The sequence below is a fragment of the Salminus brasiliensis genome, chromosome 16, assembly GCF_030463535.1.
Source record: "Salminus brasiliensis chromosome 16, fSalBra1.hap2, whole genome shotgun sequence".
In the NCBI taxonomy this organism is placed as follows: Eukaryota; Metazoa; Chordata; class Actinopteri; order Characiformes; family Bryconidae; genus Salminus; species Salminus brasiliensis.
The window spans coordinates 22,138,883-22,163,854 of record NC_132893.1 but is presented as its reverse complement, the minus strand read 5'-3'; the positions used below and the strand labels follow the sequence as shown (position 1 = coordinate 22,163,854).

At 39.3% G+C, this 24,972-nt stretch overlaps 1 protein-coding gene across 2 annotated transcripts; it reads right to left on the bottom strand.

The window, feature by feature from the left end:
• Positions 1-736: 736 nt before the first annotated feature.
• fez1 (fasciculation and elongation protein zeta 1 (zygin I)) lies at positions 737-24,458 on the bottom strand. 2 transcript variants are annotated; one of them, XM_072658821.1, is made up of 10 exons: positions 24,124-24,458; positions 18,495-18,860; positions 12,582-12,681; positions 10,921-11,007; positions 8,161-8,326; positions 6,151-6,425; positions 4,119-4,199; positions 3,951-4,026; positions 3,138-3,203; positions 737-1,646 (listed from the first exon to the last, which is right to left on the bottom strand). In XM_072658821.1, the coding sequence occupies exons 2-10, from the start codon at positions 18,809-18,811 to the stop codon at positions 1,630-1,632; spliced, it is 1,185 nt and encodes a 394-aa protein (XP_072514922.1). In that variant the 5' UTR covers positions 18,812-18,860; positions 24,124-24,458; the 3' UTR covers positions 737-1,629. The 2 variants fall into 2 exon arrangements, with proteins under 2 accessions (XP_072514922.1, XP_072514923.1); XM_072658822.1 differs by having other exon boundaries at positions 12,582-12,633.
• Between the last annotated feature and the right edge of the window lie 514 nt (positions 24,459-24,972).

The following is a 24,972-nucleotide window of genomic DNA, read 5'->3' as shown; positions in this document are numbered from 1 at the left end:
GTGAGTCTATAGCAGTGTACAGATCATCTATAGGGTTCAAACCATGGAGAGAACTGACAACGGTCAGAAATATAGATATCTGTGTTTCACTGAACAGCAGCAATATATGTATAAATGTGTACTCTGCCCCAAACACCTTATCATGTTAGGGATTAAGAAAACACCTATCACAAGTCAAACATTTGCTGGAAGTCCGTGTAAAAGACATGTTTATCGAGTAAAGCACAACGACCAGATTTAAATTATTTAAAAAAGTCATGAATTTAAAAAATGTCAAAAAAACATACAAGGTTTTTTTGCAATAGCAATGATATACACTATATGGACAAAAGTATTGAGACACCAGCTATTTCATTGTTCTTCTGAAATCAATGGTAATAAAAAGAGATTGTCCTGCTCGTGTTGGAGTAACTGTCTCTGTCCTGGGAAGGCTGGGAAAACCGGATCTGCTGCTAACATCACAGGACACCTTTAGAGGTCTTGTGAAGCCCATGCCTTGACGAACCAGAGCTGTTTTGGCAGCACAAGAAGGACCTTTGTGTTGTGTTTTTAACTTTCTAAACCTTTGCATATGACTGTAGGCTTGAACTCTGTAGCAGAGGGTCTCTGAAGGTCAAATACAAACTCATCCAATAATAAACTGCTGTAACATACACTGGCCTGAAAATGTGTCCGAATCCATATAGAGCTTTAGAGAAGCTTTAGAGAGGATCAAGAAGAACATACACAGTTTTTTTTCCACAGGGTTCGACATTTATTTGAACTTAGACTCAGCCATATTTTGCTTTCCTTCATGCCCCTTAGTAAACAAGAAATATATACATTAAAAGATATGAGTGTAATATGGCATAATAAATGAAAGTTACACTAACTCTCGTAAGAAATTACATGGTTTAAAAAAATATATCAATGATATCAAACAAATGGTCAATGGTCAAAGAAATAATTCATAATAAACATAATTTAACAAAACAAACAAATCTCTGGTTGTCTTCATGGATTTCCCCATAAACTTGGCATTAATGGTGAACATTAAAGCATGCTGGCCGCTGAAATGAAGCCACGATACTTAAACAGCAAAAAGCAGAAGGTTGAGAAGACAGATGGATAGACTATCTGATAAGGTGTGATCCATCAAACTATTAATCTAGGCTTGACCATGTCTCTACGTGATGTCCCTCAGTACACCTGCTGATCTGAATGAGTGAGAATGAAGGAAACGCCCTTATGTGGGCTTAGCTAAAAAAAATAAAATAAAATAAAAAGAAAGAAAGGAAGGAGAAGAATAGAGAATACCTGATCAGAGACTGAGACGGATTTCGCATTTACCTGTTCCCCTATTAACATGCTCCGTATGGCTTTTGGCCCATCGTAAAGTACACTGTAAAAAAAGGTGGAAAGCACCGGGCGCCGCTGTACTGGCCTTGTGGATATGTGCAAGCGCAGGAAGGACAGTGAGATGAGCTGGATTAGCTAAGCGAAGGGAGGATGGTTAGATGTTAAGGGTCCCTCGTTGATAAATGGGTCGGGGAGCTCATGCAGTTGGGACTGGAGCACAGAGAGAGAGAGAGGGATGAAGACCACCAGCCTTCCTCACAGTCCCAAAGACAGGAGAACACACACAGCAGTTTACGTAGGACACAGAACTGGAAAAGACAAATGACACAAAAACACAGCAGTCAGTGCAATGCAGTGTTCTGATTGGCGGCTGCCTGAAAGCAGTCTGGATGAAACACTTCTTATAACTTTAACTTAAGGTAATTAGGCAAATTATCAGCAAAATGTACAAACTTCCAGCTGTTTTGCAATTAACCAATAAAACAAGACCATTTTAAATAGCTCAACACAACTAATAAAAGAAGTGCTTTCTCCAAATTCAACACACTGACACTTTTAATGACGACTGCAGGCTCACAATTTTCCAACCCCCTGAACAGAATCCTCACATTTGCAATTCAGGTGGCACATCAAGCGTTTCATTGGTTACATCAGGTTGAGATAAAACACATCAAATACCTGGAGTGTCTAGGGGTTTGTTAACCGTGGCGTCTAATTGTATGTTAGAATTATGTCCAAATCAAGAGAGTTCAGAGAAGAGATCATGGCCAGAGATCAGAGATACAGCTGGAAGCATAGTTCTTAAGTACCTGGACATGGCAGAAAAAAGGAAGCTGTCAGTGGCTGCCCCCAGATTCCTGAGTAGGCAAGTGGTCAAAAACCCTCAAGTGACTGCAAAAGACCTGCAGCAAGATTTGGTTGCAGCAGCACTGAGGCTTCGGTTTGCACACTGGACCAGCGTTGGGCCAGTGGTATGGATCAGTGGTATGTCTGGAGAAGGAAGAATGAAGGATATACTGAAAAGAACACCCAGCTTTGCTTCCTCTGGTACTGGAAACCTGCAGCGCGTGGAAGACAAGATGGATTCGATCAAGTATCAGGAAATCCTAGGAGAAAATCTCATGCCTTCTCTAAGGAAGCTGGAGCTTGAACTTCATTGGACCTTCCAACAGGATAATGATCCCAAGAATACCAAGGACTGGCTTCAAAAGAAGTCCTGGAAGATTCTGGAGTGGCCATCACAGTCAACTGACTTAAACCCCATAGAAAATCTTGAAGATGGTGGTTGCAGCACTTAGACCCAAGAATATCAGTGAACTGGAGGCCACTGCCCATGAGGAATGGGCTGAGATTCCTCAGGAACGCTGCTAGAAACTGGTGTCTGGCTATTCTATTAGTTGTGTTAAGCTATTTCAATTGCTCTTGTTTGATTGGTTTACTGCAGCTGAAAGTTTGTACATTTGGCTAATAAACCTAATTTGCAGTGGAGATTGAATAATTTTGATTGCATATATGCAAATATGTTGGAATGGACTGGAGAGTGAATGTTATGCTTAAAAGCTGAACAGTGTTTTACTACAGTTAAATCCTTAAACCCTTAATTTTAAAGAAGCAAAGATAATTTGCTTTCCCATGATAAGAGCCCATTAACCTCCATTATGTAATTGGTTATGTATTCTTTGTCAATTATAGGTTATATAAAACCTTATAGAGCCCTACGTCCAAGCCATGTTAGCAAAAATGCTGGATCTCCTGATTAAATAAAAGTGGTTAGCGAATCAGTGGAAAGTAACCTTTACCTTTTAGTATATAGTCAGTTAGCAGAGTTGGGACTTTTTCACTGTCCTCTTTCATGGCGTACAGGACTAAGGAAGGGGGGAGAAAATATATGAAAAAAATGGGTTGCTGTACAATTTATACAGATATTGACACAAAATGTAAGACTTAAAAAAATACCTTTTTCAACAAAAAACAGCAGACAACTTTACAGCGTACTCAGATTTTATGTGGCTCGATCTCTTTAATCTCAATACTGCCTAACCTACAGATATGCATTAGAAATTTTGTGCAGTGGACGAATGTTGTAGCCAATCTTTGCATGTCTCGTCTTCTTTGCAATCTTTATTAAATTTGCATTTACCCACAAAAGCAGTAGTTTGGTAGCCTTACTACCCGACAATCACATCACCTACAACGCTGGCTCGCTTGCATTAACCATGATTGGCACATATTGCACTTTGCTAGACAAGCACAGAGCAACAATGTATCTGTGATTACAGGCCGAATGATTTTGTGAACAGTCATGCTTTCATTTTATTGGCTTTTGAAACACCATATCTGATTAGACTGAATTTAAGACAGCATGACAGTAAATAACAGAGCAACTCTATGTTGGAAACGAACCACTACAAATTATGCCTGGCAACAAATGAGCTACAATATCTGACCATGCGAAATCAACATGGACTTACAAGCCAGATGTTTCGAACAAAGTATCCAGTGAGTGTATATGCAATTTAAACAATACAGCCAACCATAGCCGTATAAGTGTATCTCATGATGACTGAGGACATGTCTACATTAATGTCCAAACACAGCACCAGTGAACATACTTTTTGTGAGCATTTGAAGTTCATCCACAGTTGGAGCAGTGGCCTTCTTCTCATATGGGATAACTGTGTTTAGGTACTGTGCAAAACAAGACAAGAACAGAGGCAAAAGTTAGACAACGCCGCAGTCACACATGCAGAAACTTCAGATACCGTAAAATTCCAGCTTACCTGTCTGTCTGTCCCTGAGTTGCCGAACGTCTGTCTAATGCCCGTCTGCAGAATGTTAGACAGACCCTCCATACTGAACCGCTGCATGGAGACATTATGAGACATGAAATATTAAACACCTCTTAGGTAACAGACTGCTAGAACCTCTGAAAAAAGCAGGCCAGCCTCCACTGTGGCTCTACAACTGGATGATCATTCGAGAACAGAATGTGGGTCCTAGAAATGACTGCAGTCCAGGACTAATCTGGTTCTCTCTGGTCAGACTCTGAACCCACCAGTCTGTACCTGCCCCTAATGTCCAGGGAAGGCTTTCTGCTAGATGATGGAGCATTGTTGTTAAGATCTGATTTGACTACACTTAGCAACAAGAGCAAGAGTGAGGCCAGGATGTTGGATGATCACCAACCCACCTCATTCCCAACTCTCCAACTCTCCATCCAAAAAGTATTGGATGGAGCTCCATCATTCCAAAGAACAGAATTCCACTGCTCCACAGCTCAATGCTGGGGGGCTTTATACCCCTCTAGCCCACGCCCGGCATTAGGCATGGTGCCAATGGGTTCATGTTTATGTGCTCCAGAGAGTCCTATTCTATTGGCAACACTTCTCTACAGGGACTAAACAAAATGTGTAAGTGCATTTGCACATATGTGTCTCAGCAAGGGGTACAACTTAAAGTGTCTGAATGCATTTATTAGAAGGGGTGTCCACAAATATTTGGACATATAGTGTATTTTCAGTAATACTTTAAAAAACAGTAATGGAATTGGACATTAATATTTGGTTGCACTGGATTTAGTCCTACAGAAAACACTATATGGTCAAAGGTTTGCGGTCATCCAAGGTTTCCTCTGAAATGAAGGATATCATATAATGAGGTTTGTCCACCTTTGCTGCAGTAACAGCTTTTACTCCCCAGGAAAGGATTTACACTAGATTTCGGACACACTGCTGTCAGGATTTGATGGCATTCAGCCACAAGAGCATTAGTCAGATCAGGTACGGATGTTGAATGATTAGTTTTGGATCACAAGTGCCACTAAAACTCATGCCAAAGGTACTGTACGGAACTTCATTCCTCCAGAGAACACAGTTCCACAGATCCACAGCCCAATGCTGGGGGCTTTATGTCACTCTGGTCAACGCTTGGCATTGTGTATGATAATCTGTGTGTGTGTGTGTGTGTGTGTTTGCACGCAATTGAACATCTGTGCAATTACTAAAAAAGGCAGTGTCTCTTGGGTGATTTGGAATTCTGTGGAACTTAATATTAACTGATTTTCACAGTAAAATGATATATTAGTCAAGCCCTTAACGACTGTCTGCTGATGCGGAATCTGAATAACCTCTAAAACTGTGTAGCTTTTATTAGATCCAAAGATTATTATTCTGTAATTACGAAGAAAAAAAAACAGAAGGTCCAGAACTATCACTGGTTCCATGCAGTCTTATTACAAACTTCTATTACCAAAGAATAGTTCCACCAGTCTGTACAGAAGCCCCTTTAGTTACTGAGCAATATGTCTTGTTGTGTAATAAGCCTTGGAGTGTACTAACAGTTGTACTAACACTAAAATCAACTTTGCTATCAGGAGAAAATGAGCCTATAAAGTCTGTGAATGTGCTGTGAATGTGTCACATAACCATGCTTGGAGCATGACAGTAATTCTAATAGCGTGAGACTCGTAAGGCACGTCAGCAGGATTTCCACCTGATGAGACTGAATGTCTGGGAATGCTTCCTCTGCTCTTCCAGTAAAGTGCTAAGTGCAGTTTAAGCTAATGGAGGAGTCCATTAACCCCAGAGAAAAAGAGAGAAGACTCTTTCACTGCAGGAAGCATCTCATATACTTCTGCTCTCTGCTATTCTTCTTACTCTCACTCATCTCTCTCTCTCTCTCTTTCTCTCTAACTCTTTCATTTCTTAGTTTTTTTTTTCTTTCAGATAAACACAAACACACCAGTCCCATAACTGGCTGTCTCTGATTCTCTTTCTCTCTCATACACACACACACACACACACACACACACACCTTGACCGGCATGCTGCTGGGCTTTTCTGAGCGGGTTGACCCCTGCAGGCTCATGGCCTTGTCTTTGCGGCGGCGCTTGCTGAGCTCACGCTGCTCCTTCTGCCGGTTCTGCACCTCCATCAGCGCTGTGATGAATGTGTTCTTCACCTCCTTCTCAAACTCCAGCTCATCCCGCCGGGCCAGCTGTGCCACCAGCTCCTCCGAGTACTCACGGATAGCTGCCTCCACACGACACAACAGCTCCATCAGAGCCGAGCTCGGCATCAGACTCAGACCTGCCCGAGATAGAGCTCAGATAGTTTAGAAAGCAAACACTCTCACATGAACAAGAAGAACAGTTACAGCAACTTCAGGTCAAACATATGAGTTTCAAATCAATTATATGAATATGAATATGGTTTTATTAAGAACTTTCCAATGTTTTCCAACGTGTTTTATATCTGCCACATCCGTAACATGGAATCTTGACCAAAGGATTTTCTGTTCTTTTACTAATAAAAAGGCTTTCAAACGTATCATCCACGGTAATCAACTCTGTGCTACAGATGCAGGAAGTTTTCCTTAAATCTGTTCCTGGATGTTAGTGTTTTTTGGTCTGTGATTCTTTATTGAAATATCTTTTTGTGTCAGAACAAGTCTTTTTTTGTGTCTAAGTAACAATGCTTGGCACTGATGCCGACAGTGATGCATGACGAACCAGGAATTGGTCAAGAATTTGCTGCACATTACCACTAGAGGGCGTTGTTCCTTATGCTGGCTAATTTACACTGCAAAAAAAAAGGCTGAGGTGATGCAGTGACAGCTCTGAATGTAAGTATTAAACAAAACTGCAAGAAATGTTGGTAAGCTGCCGTTTATTTAATTCACATATTTAAAGAAAGACTGTTCACAGTATGCTTTTCATTTAACAGCAATTACCAGTAATTGAGACTTTTGAACTTCTTTCAGAAGAAGCCTGACCTCATCTGCTGTATTTGACTGTAATTGCAGTATACTACTGTAATTGCAGTTTATTGCAGTGTTTCTGCTGTAAATTTATATACAGTTCTGTAGAGTACATGCTGTGTATAAGAGTGGCAGTCTTCAGTTTTTGGAGCACATTTCTGACATCACCGCCAATAATTTAGCCTTTCAGAAACCCAAGATTGAAAGTTTTGCAGTCCTTAATGTTACAGGATCTGAGTTGGAGTGCAAGCAGACATGACAGACGACAGCCCTTCCATCAGAAAGCTGTCCATGTCACAGGATAAGACAAAAAACACTGCTCAATGAACTGTACTGTTGTGTTTCTGTTCCATGTTGCACCGCGTCCTGAAGGAGCGTAATTCCGCTCCACTGTGGACTTGTACTCAGATGGAATGAGAATACAAGCCTCTTGACTTGATTTGACTTGTTAATAAGCTTTACTATAATAAGTGTATAATATGTATCATACTGAGTCCCCTGTCATATCAAACACAGCTTATATACAGTCATATGCAGAGGTTTGGACCACCAGTTTGGTTGATTTTCTATGTAAAAATAAGTAAACAAATAATCTACACGAAACTTAAATATGACATTTTCTTGCTTATTTCAGGCACTATTTCAATTAGTTTGTTAAATTTAACATATTGGAAAAACTGGGCTTATTAAATGTGCCATAATATGTTTGTATGGCAGATTTTTACTGATATTTTAAATGAAGCAAATACACAGTAAAAAGTCAAATGTGCAGAATTGTGTTCTTTGTAGGGCATGTTAACTTATATAGACCTATCAATTGAAATGGATGTCTGTAGTGATTGACTGGTGCAGCGATAGAGAGGTACAGCAAAGGAGATTAGATTAAGAAATGCAGGATTATTATTTTTATTATTTATTTTTCTGAGAATCTTCCATCATTAGCCATCTGTTTAATGTTTAACCTAATATTTATAATATCATTATTATCATTAATCATGTGTGTGAATTTGTATAGGAACTCCGGACTCGGCTGTGGAGCAAAGCAGAGGGCAGAAAGTGACTGACCTTCGTAAGAGCAGTTGTTATTGGAGGCCTGAGAGAGCATTCGGATCTCCTCCAGCAGAGATGGGTTGGTTTTAGGTGAGACCACTCCGCTTTCTTCCTCCTCTTCCTCCTCAGTCTCACCCGGGTCTGGGGAATTCTCCATCATCTCCACAATCTCCTCAATCACCTGATAATGAATTGGCGAGAAGAGGGTGTAAAAGAGGTTTACAGCTCATGTAAAACAAGATTAATAGTGAAGCACTGAGGTCAATACATTGATTTAAAATCAGGGCCTAGACTGGGTCGCAATGCAACAGAGTGGAGCTGAATATTTAATGTGACAAACCACACTGGCAGACAACTAGACAGACACTCCCTCCACCTCCACAATGTTGCATAATCAGTTGTTGCTGGCTTCTCCTCCTCTTATTCTTCCCATTTTTAATGCATTTTTGTCATACTGTTTCAGGAAATTCTGGTCTATTCAGTTTGCTACATAAATTCATTTACTATGCATCAACCATTAACCCATTGAACCCTAGTATTATATTTAAGATTAAATTTTATTATTTTATTATATTATTTATTTTGTTTATTTATGTATTAACCAATATTAACTATTTAGCATTTACTAAGAACTATTCAGTATATACTGTGAACTATTCAGAATCCACTATGAACTATGGGTCAGTGGTGGCTCAGCGCTTAGAGAATGGGGCTATTGATGACAGGGTTGTGGGTTTGATACCTGGGCTTGGCAAGCTACCACTGTTGGGCCCTTCGGTGTTACTATTCGGTATTTACTATACACTATTCAATATAACTATATAACTACAGAGTATCTATGAACAGTGCAGTATCCACTATGAATTATTCAATAACAACTATGAATCATTCAGTACATACTGTGAATTACTTAGTATGTCCTATGAATTATCCAGTGATCACTACTGGTTATTTAGTATCAGTTCTGAATTCTTCTGTATCTACTATACACTATTTAACATATATGACAAATAGTGAATCTATGAACTACTCTACTATGAACAATGCAGTATCCACTATGAACTATTCATTATCTGCTATAACTTACCCAGTAACCACTATGAATTAATCAGTAACAACTATGAATTACAACTATGAACTATGAATGAAACAACTTTGCAGTATCTACTATGAATTATTCCAATGGCATTGGATGAAGTTCTGTCACAGGCCAGTGCTAGTGGTCTTTATACCCTTCTAGCTGATGCTTAAGCTATGGACATGCTGATATTAGCTGCAGCTCCTTAAGGTGCTTAATTCTATAGGCAGAGCTATAGTATAGAGTGTAAAAAGCTTTTATCTTGATACTACAGGGCCTATTTCACTGAACTGAACAGTACTGTAATCTTAACAGATGAGAACATAAGTATTACATCAAAATCAATAAGATGCAAACAGCAGACGCTAAACAAATGATGCCATGTGTTGAGTGTGTTGCTTAAACTAGGGAACTTAGTCACAGCTTGGCATGTGTTTTAAAACACCTCACACTTGAATTAGGTTTCTGAGCTAAACTTGAGCCAAGCTAAATCCATCTACCTCCTCCGCATCTCTCACAGCACGAAACAGTATTTCACTAAATCTCATCTAGGTTAACGCACTCATTATGAATATTAAGCAGATTGCCCAGGTTGGAGTGCTGTTATGAAACCTGAACTACTTCCCTGTTGATGAATGTCTGACCTAAAATTGTTTGAGCTATTTAAGCTCTGGGTTAATCCTTTGTAAAGTCACAGTCAACACAAAACAAACTCAAATGTAATTCTCAAAAAACTAATCAAGAGAGAGTGATTAGCAGAAACCTAGTCTAATCTAACCAGTTAATTCAATTAGACTTCTTCTATCTGAGAGGAACTAAGAGTCAAACCCACCCCCCTCTAGTTGACTCAGAAATAGCACAACAAATAACAGAACAACAAGAATAAAATGGACAAAACTGTTAAATGTGACATGAAGCCATAAAGTATATAAGTCATGTCTCAGATTTTCTTATGTTACAATAAAAAATAACAAATTAACAAACTGTAGATCTTGGTGTGGCGCAACAGATAACACCACCACCTGCCATTGAGTTACAACACCATGTGGGAGACCAGGGTTCGATTCCCGGTCTGGGTGACTATGCTGCGCTACACCAATAAGAGTCCTTGGGCAAGACTCCTAACACTACATTGGCCCACATCTGTAATATGAGTAACCTTGTAAGTCGCTCTGGATAAGAGCGTCTGCCAAATGCCATAAATGTAAATGTATATATTCAGCCTATAGCAGATTTGCTCTGCCCATTCATACTCTATTAGAGTATGTTATGAGGCAAAATGCTGGGTAGTCAATACAAACAGAGGCCATTCATATATGTGGCAGTGTTTAAGGTACAGGAACAACAGCCTATTCCATTCTAAAGGATAAAGTGAGGTTAAAGGATGCAGGATATGGGCTCTATTATTTCAGTTTAATGTTCAGCTGTATTTAGTAGATATTTAGACATATCTACATAGACAAGATTATTTAGCTACAGTGGACTTTCAAAATGTACACAGAAGGAGAATATTAAACCAGTACAATCATTTTTTTATTATTTATTTAAAATAACATAAAATAGCATTTCATTTCGTCCAAAACTGTGCACATTTACTATTTAATACTAGTGTAATCCATTACAATGGATTTTCCAATAGCAAAATGATACGGCTAACTGACTTATAGTTCAGATGTAAGCATTTCAGATTAGCTTACCTGGTCAGCCGTGATAAGAGGTTCCTCACTCAGGCAATTGCCGTTTTCGTTCTTTTCATTCATCTCCTCCTCCTCTTTTTCGTGGATCTGTACAAGGTAAGTACAGTATCATGGTCATTATGGAAACCTTCAGTGTAAGTCTAATGGTATTAGTGTCATGTTAGCATGTGACAGATGGCAGAGTGGCGCAGCAAATAACTACGTTATTCCATTATTCTTTAGCAACGACAGCTAACGTGCCAAGTGCAGTTACACTCTACCCTGGATGCCTTGCTATTTGCTTCATCCTAGTGCAAGCATGAAGACCAGCTTTTACTGGAAGTCTTTAAAGAAGAGGAAGCTTGTTCATTGCCCTCAACTAGAGATTGCGCTGGAAAAACAAGAGCATTCCTGTAATATTTCTTTAATGATCATTTATTTACATATGAGAGCTGTGTATATTCCAGAATAGGGAAAGGTATAGAGCGGTATTCCAGTTCCAGAAAATGCTCTGAAATTTCTATCAGCCATTTCTGGAATTTTTCCCAGAAATGGCTGATAAAAGATTCAGGGCACTCTAGGCGGATTTTTGCTACTTATTATTATCTGTCTGAACAGCACGTCTGGTGTAGGGCCTAGGCCTAGCTCTGGCTGTATGCCAAGGAGGGAGAGTGTAAGAGAGCTAGAACCACAGTGAGAGAGAGATTTATTGATTGATTGGTAGGATAGGCAGACAGTTTGTCCTGTGAGTCCGATATGTTGAAATAAAGTGTTTTATACATAATACCAACAATACCCAAAAAAAAATGATATTTCCATTTCATAAAAAAATACTTGCTTTATATAGTATATCAGTATTTATTTCACTGTCAAATCAAAGTACAATGGTAATGGTAATAGTAATTAAAGTAGTAACAGTTAAAGCTGTTTTGTGATGTCACAGAAATATGAATTTACATATATCAGCCTTTTTAGTCTGCAGTGTTTGAGACATGACCAATACAAGGGAACCAATCAGAGCTGAGCTTATTTACATATCTCCATGTTTTTGGTACATAAATCCATAAATAATAAATAATGACATAAATAATGTCATAGTTTAAAAAAATTGGAAATGGAGGAAACTTTAACATGATCCAGTCTCTGTATAAGTGAGCTTCATTTTAAAGCAGCATTATGCAAGAATTAGTTCTTCTTGCCCCTGGGCTCCCCCTACAGTCAGGAAGTTTAATTCACACTTTGAGCCACCCGTAAAGGACATGTATTATACATGTATATACAAGCTGAGAGATGATACTAATAGTTAAAGAAGCATGTAGACTGACTGACAGGATTTTACATGACTCTGACTCAGGTTACACAACTTTATACTGTTCTCGCGAGTGCTGTCCTGTCCACTCCACCAGTTACATGGTGCACTGTCTGGCATGCTGTCCCCAAAAGTAGCAACAAGAGAGGCAGTATTTACCCTATTACACATCAGAAAAGCATCAACATAATCTTGAAGCTGACATTTTATTGCAAAAATGTTGCATAATGCTGCTTTAAGATAATTATTTAGAGATGTAGGTCTCTAAGACTCTAACTCTTAATTAACTGAATAGGTAACCAGGTGTATTTGGTCCACTACAATATGCAGTGCAGAGTTGGACACCAGTGGTTTAGAGCGTAATTTCACTCACCTCGTCATCCGTGAGGTTGCCATTCAGCGTCTCTGAGTTGGGGCCGTCCCAGCTGGACACAGAAGACGGCATGTAGTTATCAGTCAGAGCGTCCCACACACTACAAACACAAACCCAGCACACACACATTTATAACCACAAACAAGCACATGCTCAACACACAACACAGCCCACAATTTATATAGGTTACAGAGAAAATATGGCCCACAGATCACAGACAGCAGACACAAATACCTCACACTAGCATTCATGGGTACTAGGGGTGTAACGGTACACCAACGTTGAGCTTCGGTTCAACCGTATGTGCCATTTTGAACAGACAGTCGTGCAAGTTTAATCTTGCATCAAACAGTCCCTTTTGAGGTAGTCTGCATAGCTTGAGAGTCACAACAAAACTATCATTACCATAGTGATACTTCTAAATCCTCTACAATTCCCACAACACTGTGCAAATCTCAACTTTATTTGCAAACGGCTAAAAGAAGGCAGTAAGCAGCCAATTAGAGGTATTTCTTCTTCAGTTGTTGCCACAGTGACCAAAGGGAGTGGTAACATTTAAAAGGTCGCTGCCTACCGTAATGTAATAGAAATAAAAATCGGTTACAGACGCAGCCAAAGTAAATTTTCAACCACCATCACTAGCCAGGTTTGGCCAGCAACTAGCCAACAAAATCTAATTTATTGGCTTAAAAAAGCTAATGCTGGACAAATTACTTGTTTTACCCATATGCTACAAGCAGTACCTGTGTTAAAATTTGCAGATTAAAAGGTATTTGCACAAGAGATGCACTGAGCAATAACCAGTTATATGAGATGATCAGTCTCATATAACTGATTCTGAGCCGGTCACATTTACACTTGTGCACCGCAGAGGGTGGCAGCGGCACAAACACCATGGCTGTGACTGCAGTGGTTCCCTTTCTTACGGTCACTGTGTTGTCTGCCTGTACCGTTTAACAGAGCACTCGCAGGTCTATAGCATTCCTCATACATTTTTATTAGGCTTCAGCAGAGGCAACAGGAGGGCAGTTAACATACATCTGAAAGTCCCTCCAACATGCCTGGAGTTTTTAGGCTGGAGTTATAGCTTACTTTCTAAAAATATTTAAAAACACTGTTATAAATCTTTTATCTTTATATCTTTATATCATCTTTTTTTGTAGGCTGTCGTTTAAAATTCTTAGAAAGAAACATTAGAATCAGCCAGTCAAAATCTGCAAAAAATTGCAATCGCTGCATCTCTAATGTGCACTTTTCCTGGATGAAACTTTTGCTTATGAACTTTGGCTCTGCACTACTATCGATTTTAGTCCATTGGGTGGGTGTTTTATTCATAACTTATAGTGCACAGTGTATTGCCTGCACAACTGCACACATTAAATCGTGATGTCCATACCCTGACCGTTTGGTATGAAAACGTACACTTCTAATGAGTACTGATAATCTGATAATACATCACAGATTTATAACTCAATAGTCAAAAAATTCTGAATTATTTTGAACAAACTATTTACAAAATACCCAGTTTTGAAAGAGTCACTGCTATTAGTCATGTTTTTTCTTGTTTACACAATAGATCAAATTATTAGTTGTCCAGCCAGTCAGAAAACAAGCAGTCATTCACGAGTGCCCTGATTTCACACACACACACCCACAAACGCCTCAAGCTCCACAATGCAACTGGAACAAACTGGTACAGACCCATGGTCTGCCCACAGCCCAATGTCTGGAACTACTGGGCTGCTGCTTCACAGCCAGACAAAACAAACCTTAGGTCACCCTAGTTATACAATTGACCTGTCCATGCTCTATGCCTCTTGCCAGTTTGTAGCTTTACAGGATGTTTACGAAAATCCTATTTAACCCAATGAGAAACTGATGCACACTTACTTACAATACTCAATATTCAAACTGATACTTATTTTATAGGGTGCATTTTCTTTTACCTGTAATCAAATTTACTTCTACAGAACACTGACAAAACCATGCCATGACAGATTTCATATGCTGTCCAGAGCTGTCACAACACATTATGAACACGACAGCTAAAATTCAATTATCATGGTATGATTAGTGGTAACGTTTGTTGTAAAGTTTGATGTCATGGATTTAAATTAACATGGCATCATGGCATTAAACACTGTGTCTATGATCTGTCTTAACAATGATAGACTGTGGTAATGGTAACATGAAACTGTGCTGTAACTGGACATAATCCGTCATCAAATCAATAATTTCTTTTACTCTTTTGTGCATTTATTTAAAAATCATTTAAAATTTTTCATTTTAAAAGGTATTTTACTAAATTTAGTAAGTACACTCACTAAATCATATATTTTATATTTCATTTGTATTTGATTTCTTTAAAGATTAAAGTAGGTCAAAGTAGTGCCTTTAACTAAAACCTTTACAGATATTCAGGAAATAGATTAAATGACCCTGCTTTTGTTAGAGCAGTTGTCTCTACTGGATATGACTGCAAGATTTTGACTGCATTCAGCAACAACAGTGTTAGTGAGGTCAGGATGTTGGATGATCACCATCCCACCTCATCCAAAACTCCCCAAGTACTGGATAGAGCACCATCATTCCAGAGAAGACAGTTTCACTGCTCCACAGCTCAATTTGGGAGGGCTTTAAACCCTTCTAACCAACACCTGGCATTAGACATGGTGCCAACAGGTTCATATTTATCTCCTCCAGAGAGTCCTGTTCTATTGGCAATCCTTCTCTACAATGACTAGACAAGCTGTGTTTGTGCATTAGCACATCTCTGTCAGCAACAAATGCCACTTTGTAGCTGAGTGTCCACAAGCATTCGGACATGTAGTGTATTTTTCGTTTCGAAATGAACTATCCGGTAAAGCCTGTCCAACCTCACAACATTTGCTAACAACAAAGGTAGCATTTGTGGACGGAGCTTGAACAGATCCACTCTCAACCCAGCATACAAAGCAAGCTGATAAATATACAGCAAGAGCAGAAACGAGTCCGGGTAGGAAGGCAGATTTCATGTTGAATTCTGGAAAAGGGACAGACTGATTCAGGCCAAGAACAGGCGCTACAGGGAAGAAGAACACATCACAGCAGGAGCGGCTGTGTAAAACCACATCATGCTGGCCCACAAACTGACTCACAGCTAAACAGGCCTGTATATGCGCCTTCTGTGCTCAACAACTGCAATTCCATCAGACATGAACATATGGCCAGAGCCAAGTGTCTGGAAACTGGGGGAACTGACAGAAATTCCTAAAGAGGCATAATTAACTAGGGTGGTAAGCAGAAATTATTAAGCAAGGCAGGAAAAAGCATCTGACTGAATTCTATTTAATTGACTGAATTATTTATAATTTCCCAATAAACACAACATAATATATATATATATATACATATATATATATATATATATATATATATATATATGGCGACTTCAAAGGAGAAGGAAAAAACTTCTTTCAATGGGCTATTTCAAGTCATTTTCGAGCATTTCTATTTGTCAATCCACAAATTCTGGACACAATGTAAACAATACTGCATCAGCAAAATTCTGCCTTTCAGTTTGCTGAAATTTTTTTAAATATTTCATTTATGTGGAAATGATGTGCACATTCCCACCCCAGTAAACTAAATGACTACTTTTTCAGGTTGCCATGATATAATAGGTTTATGGCTTTAGATGTAAACTGTATTATAAAGAGTTGAAGAGGTAATCTATCACTGTATTGATTTTCTTTTCCTTTGTTTTGCTGACCAAGCACAACTCGGAAATAAGCCATGGTCTCTGTTCTCGCTGACGTAGTTACTGGTACGGTTCACTGAAACATGTTGTGCCCTCTGCGAGGCTGGATCAATAAGAATACCCGAAAGCACCTCTGCACCACTGTGCTATATTTAGATGGAGAATTTTTATATTCCAAACCCTCCCATCTGGAGAGCGGTGCAGTGACAACCAGCCAACAGAGACAGAACTGAACAAACAAAAGCATTGAAGCGTATAAAATTATGTTAAATAATTCAGGGCCAAAGTGCACACATGCACACGCTAGCGCACACACACACACACACACACACACACATCCACATGCAGCACTGAGAGGGACTGAGAGCATTCTTGTGTTGTATGACAGACACTTCAGCTGGCATAGACGTCACACATCACTTCACTGGTGGCTGCCTGCAAGACTAATTGGATCTTCTGAAGGCAGAGCACACTTCACAAGCTGCAATTAGCTGAGGTACACGTCTTAAGGAGTTATTTGCAGATGACATGTTTTGGATTCATGTGAGCATCAAGGCGTCTATTTATATACATATATAATTTATTTTCAGATTATCCTTTTGTCTAATACATTTGTACATCGTATGGAGTTCCATACTTAGGAATCCCTTGATTATATGTTATATGTTTTGTGTATAGCAGATATTTTCACCAGGTCACCATAAATCAATGATCCAACATGTCACAATATTAATAATGCACTCCTTGCACCCAAGTCTAGAGTAAAATAAATGATATTGGGCAGATATAATCTAAAAATGAGAACAGTGTAAATTTGCCTTATGTGACATTGCATATTCTGGGACATGAATATTGTGCATGCCCAAATTTCCTTGATGTTGCTGAAGCAATATATTGCGCAGCCCTAGCATGAATCTTCTGACTTGTTGAGCAAATGGCTTGACTTTTAATATTTGAAGCTTGAATGGAGCAACAAGAAGCACATTATCACTAAATGAAAATTAATATACAATAATTGTCTGCTTATAGTAATTCTATCTACTTTGCAAATATGAGGAATTGTATTGTATTATTACATTCCTTTTTTTAAATAATCTATACCGTTTCATCAACCGGAGCTCATTCTGAGTTTACACCATGTCTCCAATGTATGATTGTACTACAAGAGGAATTAGGGCTATTGGAAGTTCAGGGCACCTTCTGCTTTGAGATAAAGATTTATGGTGAAGAGGCAGGGTGGTGGGGGTTGTGAAAACCTTACCATGTGACATGGAAGGCAGAGATGGAAATTTATAGGATGTGAGCTTGGAAGGAGGGTCATATAGCTCCAATTCCATTTACAAATTCCAAGAAATGATCTGAAGAAGCTGTTCGCGTTACATTAAAAACATTTTCTATACGTATTTTAGATTATTTGAAAGGATGTTTAAATGGTGGTGTATTTGTAATACCCATGGCTTGTAGATAAAGGTACACTATTATTAGGCAAAAGTATTGGGAAATCTGCTCATTCATTGTTTCTTTAGAAATCAAGAGTATTAAAAAGAGTGTATCCTGTTTTTTTAAGTAACTGTCTTTACTGTCCATGGAAGGCTTTCTACTAGATTTTGGAGCGTAATTAAGAGCATAAGAGATGTCAGGGTGTTGAATCATTACTATGCCACCTCATCCCTAACTTATTCTAATAGTACTGGATGGAGCACCATCATTCCAGAGAACACAGTTCCATTGCTCCACAGCTCAATGCTGGGGGGCTTAATATCCCTCTAGCCCATACCTGACATTAGGCATGGTGCCAATCTGCTCAAAAAAAGCCCTATTCTATTGGCAGTACTTCTCTACTGGGACTAAACAGCTGTCTGAGCTGTCTGTGTGCATTTGCACAGCTGTTTCAGCAATTGGTGCAACTTAAAAGTAGCTGAATGCATTCATTAGAAGAGGTTTCCATAAGAATTTGGACAAATATAGTATATTAAGCATACTTATTTTTTTTGAAGGCAGTGCAGTGGCTAAATGCTACCAGTTAGCAGTAAGCCACTGTATCTTGGCACCACTGGGACATAATGCTGCCCCCAAAGTGTATTTCAAACACAATTTAGTTTCATCCATTCAGACACCTGAACCATTACATCTAGAAACACTTAAGGAGAAGGGGGAAAGAAATGAACTCTCACTCTTCATCCTGAAGCCTTTCCTCATCCTCCTCAGTGTGTGACTGGTTGCGCACGGGAGCAAGGCCCTCCGTCTTGGTGTTGTAGTTGTGGAAGCACACGTTCAGCTTCTCGTCAAACTCATTCACCAGGTCCTCCATGGACTTGAAACTCATCATCTCTGAGAAGTTCTCCAGCTCTGAGAAGTCTTCCCGGCCCAGAGGGGCCAGAGGCACCGTCCCATAAGGCCGACGGGGGGATGGTTCTGGTTCAAGATCATCAATCTTACACGGCCGGAGATCCTCAAACTCCTCATCCAGACAGACCAGCGGAGCCTCCATACTGATGCCTTCACTTGGATGGCAACTTGAAGATCAGCTCAATCTCAACCTAGACCAACAAAAGAAGAATGAAATAAATATGGGGTTTAACAAAAATATTACATTAATCATTTATAAATTATGACCTATGACTACAGTAGTTCACAAAATGTTTTAAGGCAAGGACATTGTAAAGGGAAGTTGTAAAGTCTCTAATCATCCAATGTCTTAATAGCAAAGTAAATACAGAGGTTTACTTGAAGTCACACTGTGGTATTACTAAAAACAAAAATGCCAGATAAGACTAATTAGAAACCATCTAAAATTGGAACAAGAACCTTTTATACAGATGGCAGGAAGATTAACTTACTTATGGAGAAGGAAAGAAAAGGCTCATGATCTAAACCATACCACATCATCTGTCAAACATTGTGGAGGCACTGTTATGGCATGGCCATGTTTGACTGCCAATGGAACTGAGCCACTGGTGTTTATTGATGATGTGACTGTTCATGGAAGATGTGTACAGCTATAATTAGGCCTGTCACAATAATTACAATCCAAAATGTGGACATGCCCTTGATCATTTTTGCTGACCTCAATATTGTCCATCATATTAACTTTTACTTTTTTAATTCAAATGCTGCTCATATTCATTCAAATGCTGCAAAACAGATAATACAGCTCTTCATAGTACAGATGGATAATGACCCAAAGCATACAGCTAAAGCAACCCAAGACCTTCTCAAGGCACAGAATCAGTCAGCTGACCTCGAACCAACTGAGCACAATTTTCACTTACTGAAAAAACTGAAGACAGAAAGACCTCACTGGACCTGATTGTGCCCTTCTAATAAAATAATCGTTCAGCTACTTTAAGCTGCACCCATTGCAGACACAGATGTGCAAATGCACACACACAGCCTGTCTAGTTCCTGTAGCATTGAGCTGTGGAGCAGTGAAACAGGGTTATCTGGAATAATGGATGATGCTTCATCCAATACTTTTGGGATGAGTTAGGGATGAGGTGGGGTCAACATCCTGAACTCACTAACGCTCTTTTCACTGAATGCAATCAAATCCTTACACCAATGCTCCAATATCTATCAGAAAACCTACCCTGGATAGTAGAGGCAGTTCCTCCAACTCTTTTTTAATAGCCTTCAAAAGAAACAGTGAACAAGAAGGTGTCCCAAAACTTTTGTCCTTATAGTGTATATATACATCTACTTATCCACAGACAGCAACAATGAGTCTGTAATATATTATATTTATCTTCTTGCATAGCCTCGGACTGTGTTTTGAAACATCCCAAAACAGGCTAACTAGCTAAATGATACACCAATAGAACCACATAATTCAACACAACACAGTTTTTCACTCAAGGAGCAATGACTAATGCTATACCACCACCAAAGGGTTGCAATTACTGTGACTGCACTGGTCAAAGCATTTTCCCTACCTATCTAAGTATGGTTCAAAATATCTATCTAGCAAGACGGTATTTGACCCGGCAGGCCCCTCCATAATGAGTGTATTTTATTCACACTCTGGCAAATTCAGCAGGGCTGTGGGGAACTCACTGATGAACTCTGGGACTCAGGGACACGGCCTAGCGAGAAGTGATTACACACACCTAACACAATGTGCTCTTCTAACAAAGGAGACTCCTCACCGTTAATACATTCGATCTGAGGAGCATTTCTAAAACTCTTAAAAATAAAGGTACCACATGAGGGTTCTGTGAAAAGATGCAATTGAAGAACCTGTTTTGGTTCCCTAACAAAACCTTTCAATGGATGGTTCTTTACATAACCTGTATGAAGTTCATGTATTATGTATACCAGTCCCTAAAACTCCAGGAACCTATGTGTTCTCTTCCAGAGACAAGCAAGATGTTCTGCTTATTAAAATATTAAATCTGTGATTATATTTGGATCCTTCAATTATTCATCAACCATCTCGGTTTTCTCTGAAACACAGATCTTCCAAAAAAAGCTCCAAACAAGAACTTGTGTCCCTAAAAGGCAAACTATAATATGAATATGGGCACTTTCCTGGATGACATCATCCTGTCATCATAACTTGGCCACGTTCCTTACCCACTGGTGCAGTGAAAGAATACAGTAGGAGTGCAGGCATATTAGAGCATGCAGTCTCCATTTATCTGGTGTACTATCATGGGAAGCAATTAGAAAGAACTGCTCAGATGCACTGATGTATAGCAAATGCTTCAGATCTGTTTGGAAGGAGTCTATCTGACTTCTGCAAATCAGACCATGCAAGATGCCACAGTGCTGATCCAGAGATGGACTTGTGGGATTGTGTTGGGAAATGTGTGGAGAAGAAAAAAAATCCAACTACTACAGGAGGTCTGTGAACAGAAGGAGTGTGGGAGACATTTCGTTTAGATCGTTTCAAAAGAACAAGAACAATATGAAAAGTGGTATGCGGCGGTCATCGAGGCCTGAGGAGCACCTCCAAGACACATTTTTTTAAAGCAATCTTCTTTCCGTTTCTGGTGACTGTGAATCCTTTGACTGCAAGTAGAAATATTATACTATATTACAATATTACAATATTTAAAGACATTTTTCCCGATACACAGCATTTATCACGATACATGTAATCAAGAACTAAAAACATCAGTAGAGTTAAAAACTACTATTCAGATACTCTCCCAGACTGAATACAGTGCGTTATATTTAACATCTGCTGCTCTTTATCTAATTAAACCAGCCTAATTACGCTGTTCGTAATGAAACGTGCAGTCGATCAGTGTTTATTAAGCATTAGAAAAGCATGTTGTTTATTATGATAACAAGATTTATCACGGCATTGATCAGATTTATCAAGGTTTTGATCAACATGCATTTAAAATATGTCAATAAAAGGTGCCGTTCATTCTGAGCTGCACTGTATTTGTATGCCTACACACTGGAATGGTCCAAATCATATCATTACATTTTTTGGGGCCTGTTTTTCTTTGGGGTCCATCTACGATGTCTTTGTGCATTTATGTCTCAAAAATTGCCATAATTAATTTATACACAGCCATTTATTTAACTCTCTTTATCTCTTGATATGAAACAGGCTGTTACTGTGGCTTTAGGCCTGATATATAATACTGTGCAAAGGTTTAAGATACCTGTGCAAATTAGCATTAAAAAGCTTCTTATGCGGACAATACGTTTTATCAGTTGCTCAGAAAAACATTAACATTACAATAAATACAAATGTATAATTCAGAAAGTAGTAGTTTAATATTTATCACTGTGCTCAATAACACATTGCCAAAGCTCTCCTCATGGGAGTCTGGTATCATTCATTGGCATCATCCAACACCTGGTTTGGTTGAATGCTGAATTATGATAAATCATGTGAGCTGGTGGGCTGACTGGACTCCAAATGAATTCAGGACTGGGGAGTAAATGGGACATTTTTTTAAACTTCAGCAATGGTCCTGAAATGTTGCCCTCAAAATGCCAGTATAATGTAATTAACTATTTATAACAATTTCGCAAAGCATCACAGCATAAAAGTATGATTTCCCAACAAAGTTTCTGAGAAACATAACCTGTTCTACCTCCATGAATGAAATCTTGAAGGGTGTGTGGAAACTTAACCTCGCTAGGCAAAAGACAATTGGATCAAAATCCATTTAAATGGGCCTGACATAAGCCTTTCCCCCTGCAGTGCATTACTCAGCAAACACCAGGCCACTAATGCTTTACTGTTTTACTGTACCAGAGTTTGTGTATGTGTGTATGTGTGTGTGTGTGTGTGTGTGTGTAAAGTTGAGAGGTTGACCTTCATATGGGTTTAACTGTTCTGGGATATGTCTCTCTACTTCCATGCCTGAAGCCAAAACCGGTCAAAAACAACAAACAAGGCCACATTAGAACTAAAGTCAATAATCAGGACAACAAGCTGAAGTCATGCAGTGTAGTGGCACGGCGGCGTGCCCCTGGCCCTGATTCACTCCGCCAGGAGGGGGAGATGGGGGGGCAGCATTGTGCTGGATTGTAAATAGAACTTTGACAACAGAGAAATCAATGGAACTCAAACGTCACGACTGGAAAACGAAATCACGGAGCTCTTTCCATCACTGTATTATACAACTGTGGAAATCATGATCAGTGTCAAATTACTGCGACAATATTTACAGGAGGAGGACGGACCCCTTATTAATTTTACATGGAAGTCACATGGAAGTGTAAAATATTTTATTATTAGTTATATAACCTCTGTATGTGTAATGTAGAGAAGCAATACATACAATTATGTTCATATAGATATAGAGATAGATATATAGATAGATAGATAGATAGATAGATATGTATGGATATGTATAGACAGACAGATAGATAGACAGAGAGAGAGGGAGAGAGAGAGGGAGAGAGAGAGAGAGAGGGAGAGAGAGATAGTTATACATACATTCTAAAGTATTACATACCAAATAACACTTAAAATGATTACTCCCCTTGAGTATGATATTTTTATTGACATAAATATACACTATGACTGCCCTTTCAGGTGAATTATATTCCTATAAAATCTATATTTAAAGCATTATATTATATAATAGTATAATATAGTTATGTATATATATATATATATATATATACATTCATACATATATATATACATATCAACATATATATATGCTTATCATATCCACATATAAAAAATATATATTACACATTATTTTTATATCTATATCTACATTACTGTCATTCAGATGAATCTATATCCGTAGTAATACCTATATGTTAAATTTAATAGGGGATATACATTTCTGGTTAGTAAATACACCTGGTTTCACCTGATTAATACAACATTAGCATCATAAAGATGCTAACAGGCCATGAGCGTCGAGCTGAGGAGAAAATATGGCGGCACGAGATGGCTGTAAAAAACATGAGTGAGGGAAACCAAGCCTCCATATATTACTCCTGCCACTGACTGAAGAAGCATCTCTACCTCTATACATGCAGTCAAACTAAATAAATACAATTTCATACACAAATATGTATTAAAAAAACACACACAAATATTAATAATGTGTGTATATATAAATTCAATTCAAAAACTGTTCATTGTATGAATTGAAATATGTAGGCACATATAATGCCACATTATGGAGTCTGCTGCAGATCACAGAGAGGAGAGGTAAGGGAGAAGGGACGGAAACAATAGATGGATAATAAATGGAGAGGAGGGATGAAGAATGAAGATCAAGGTTACACATTCCCTGGAGGGGGAGATGGTGGGAAAACAATGGGGGACGGGGGATGAAGGGAGGAGAGGCAGAGAGAGACTTTTTGCATTACCTCCAGTCGAATCTGTCCTTGTTGTGCAGCAGGCAAGAAAGAGCCCCTCCTTTAGTCCGAGCAGGTCAGAACCAGACCACCACCATCAGGCACCATGATATGATGGCAGACACTTTCATTTCTCCCTTTCCTTCTCTCTCTATATATATCTCAGACACACACACACACACACACACACTCGCTCTCTCTCTATCTATCTATCCCTCTCCCAGACTCGCTCACAATGGCTGCGCTGTCTCTCTCGCCCGCTCTGTTCCTCAGCCTACAGCAGGCACAGGCACAGGCGCTTGGCTTTTGATCAATAAGCAGCAGCCTCCTCACCGAGCCTGCGCATCGCTACGGCAACTGACCGAATCCCCCCCCCCCCCCCCCATTCGGCCCCTCCCCCTTCCGCTGCTCTCCTCATCTACCTCATCGTTCACTCATCTGGCCACACCCCCTACATCCCTCCCTCCCTCCTTCCCTCCCTCCCTCTCTTCTTCCTTCTCTTCGTCTGGCACAGGGTGTACAGCCTCCATATTCATGAGAGAGGGAGAGGAGGAGGGGAAGAGAGGGATGAGGGAGCAAAGGAGGGATTCTGTAAGACCTTCATTCATACCTTGCCGTCTTTTGTGACTGTCACTATGTGCTGGGCTGCTGGTGTTTGGACCCCTTTATCGCCCACTTTTCCACCCCTGACAATACAGTAACACTGGCAGATATGTACAGTACAGAGTCTCTCGCTGTACATGGCAGCAATACATACTGGTTATTTTAATTGAATGAAGTGATCCGTAATGGACAGAAAGAAAGTAGGACTCGAAACTAAACTAGGATATCGCTAATGACTTCTATGTTGTCTGAAGGTCT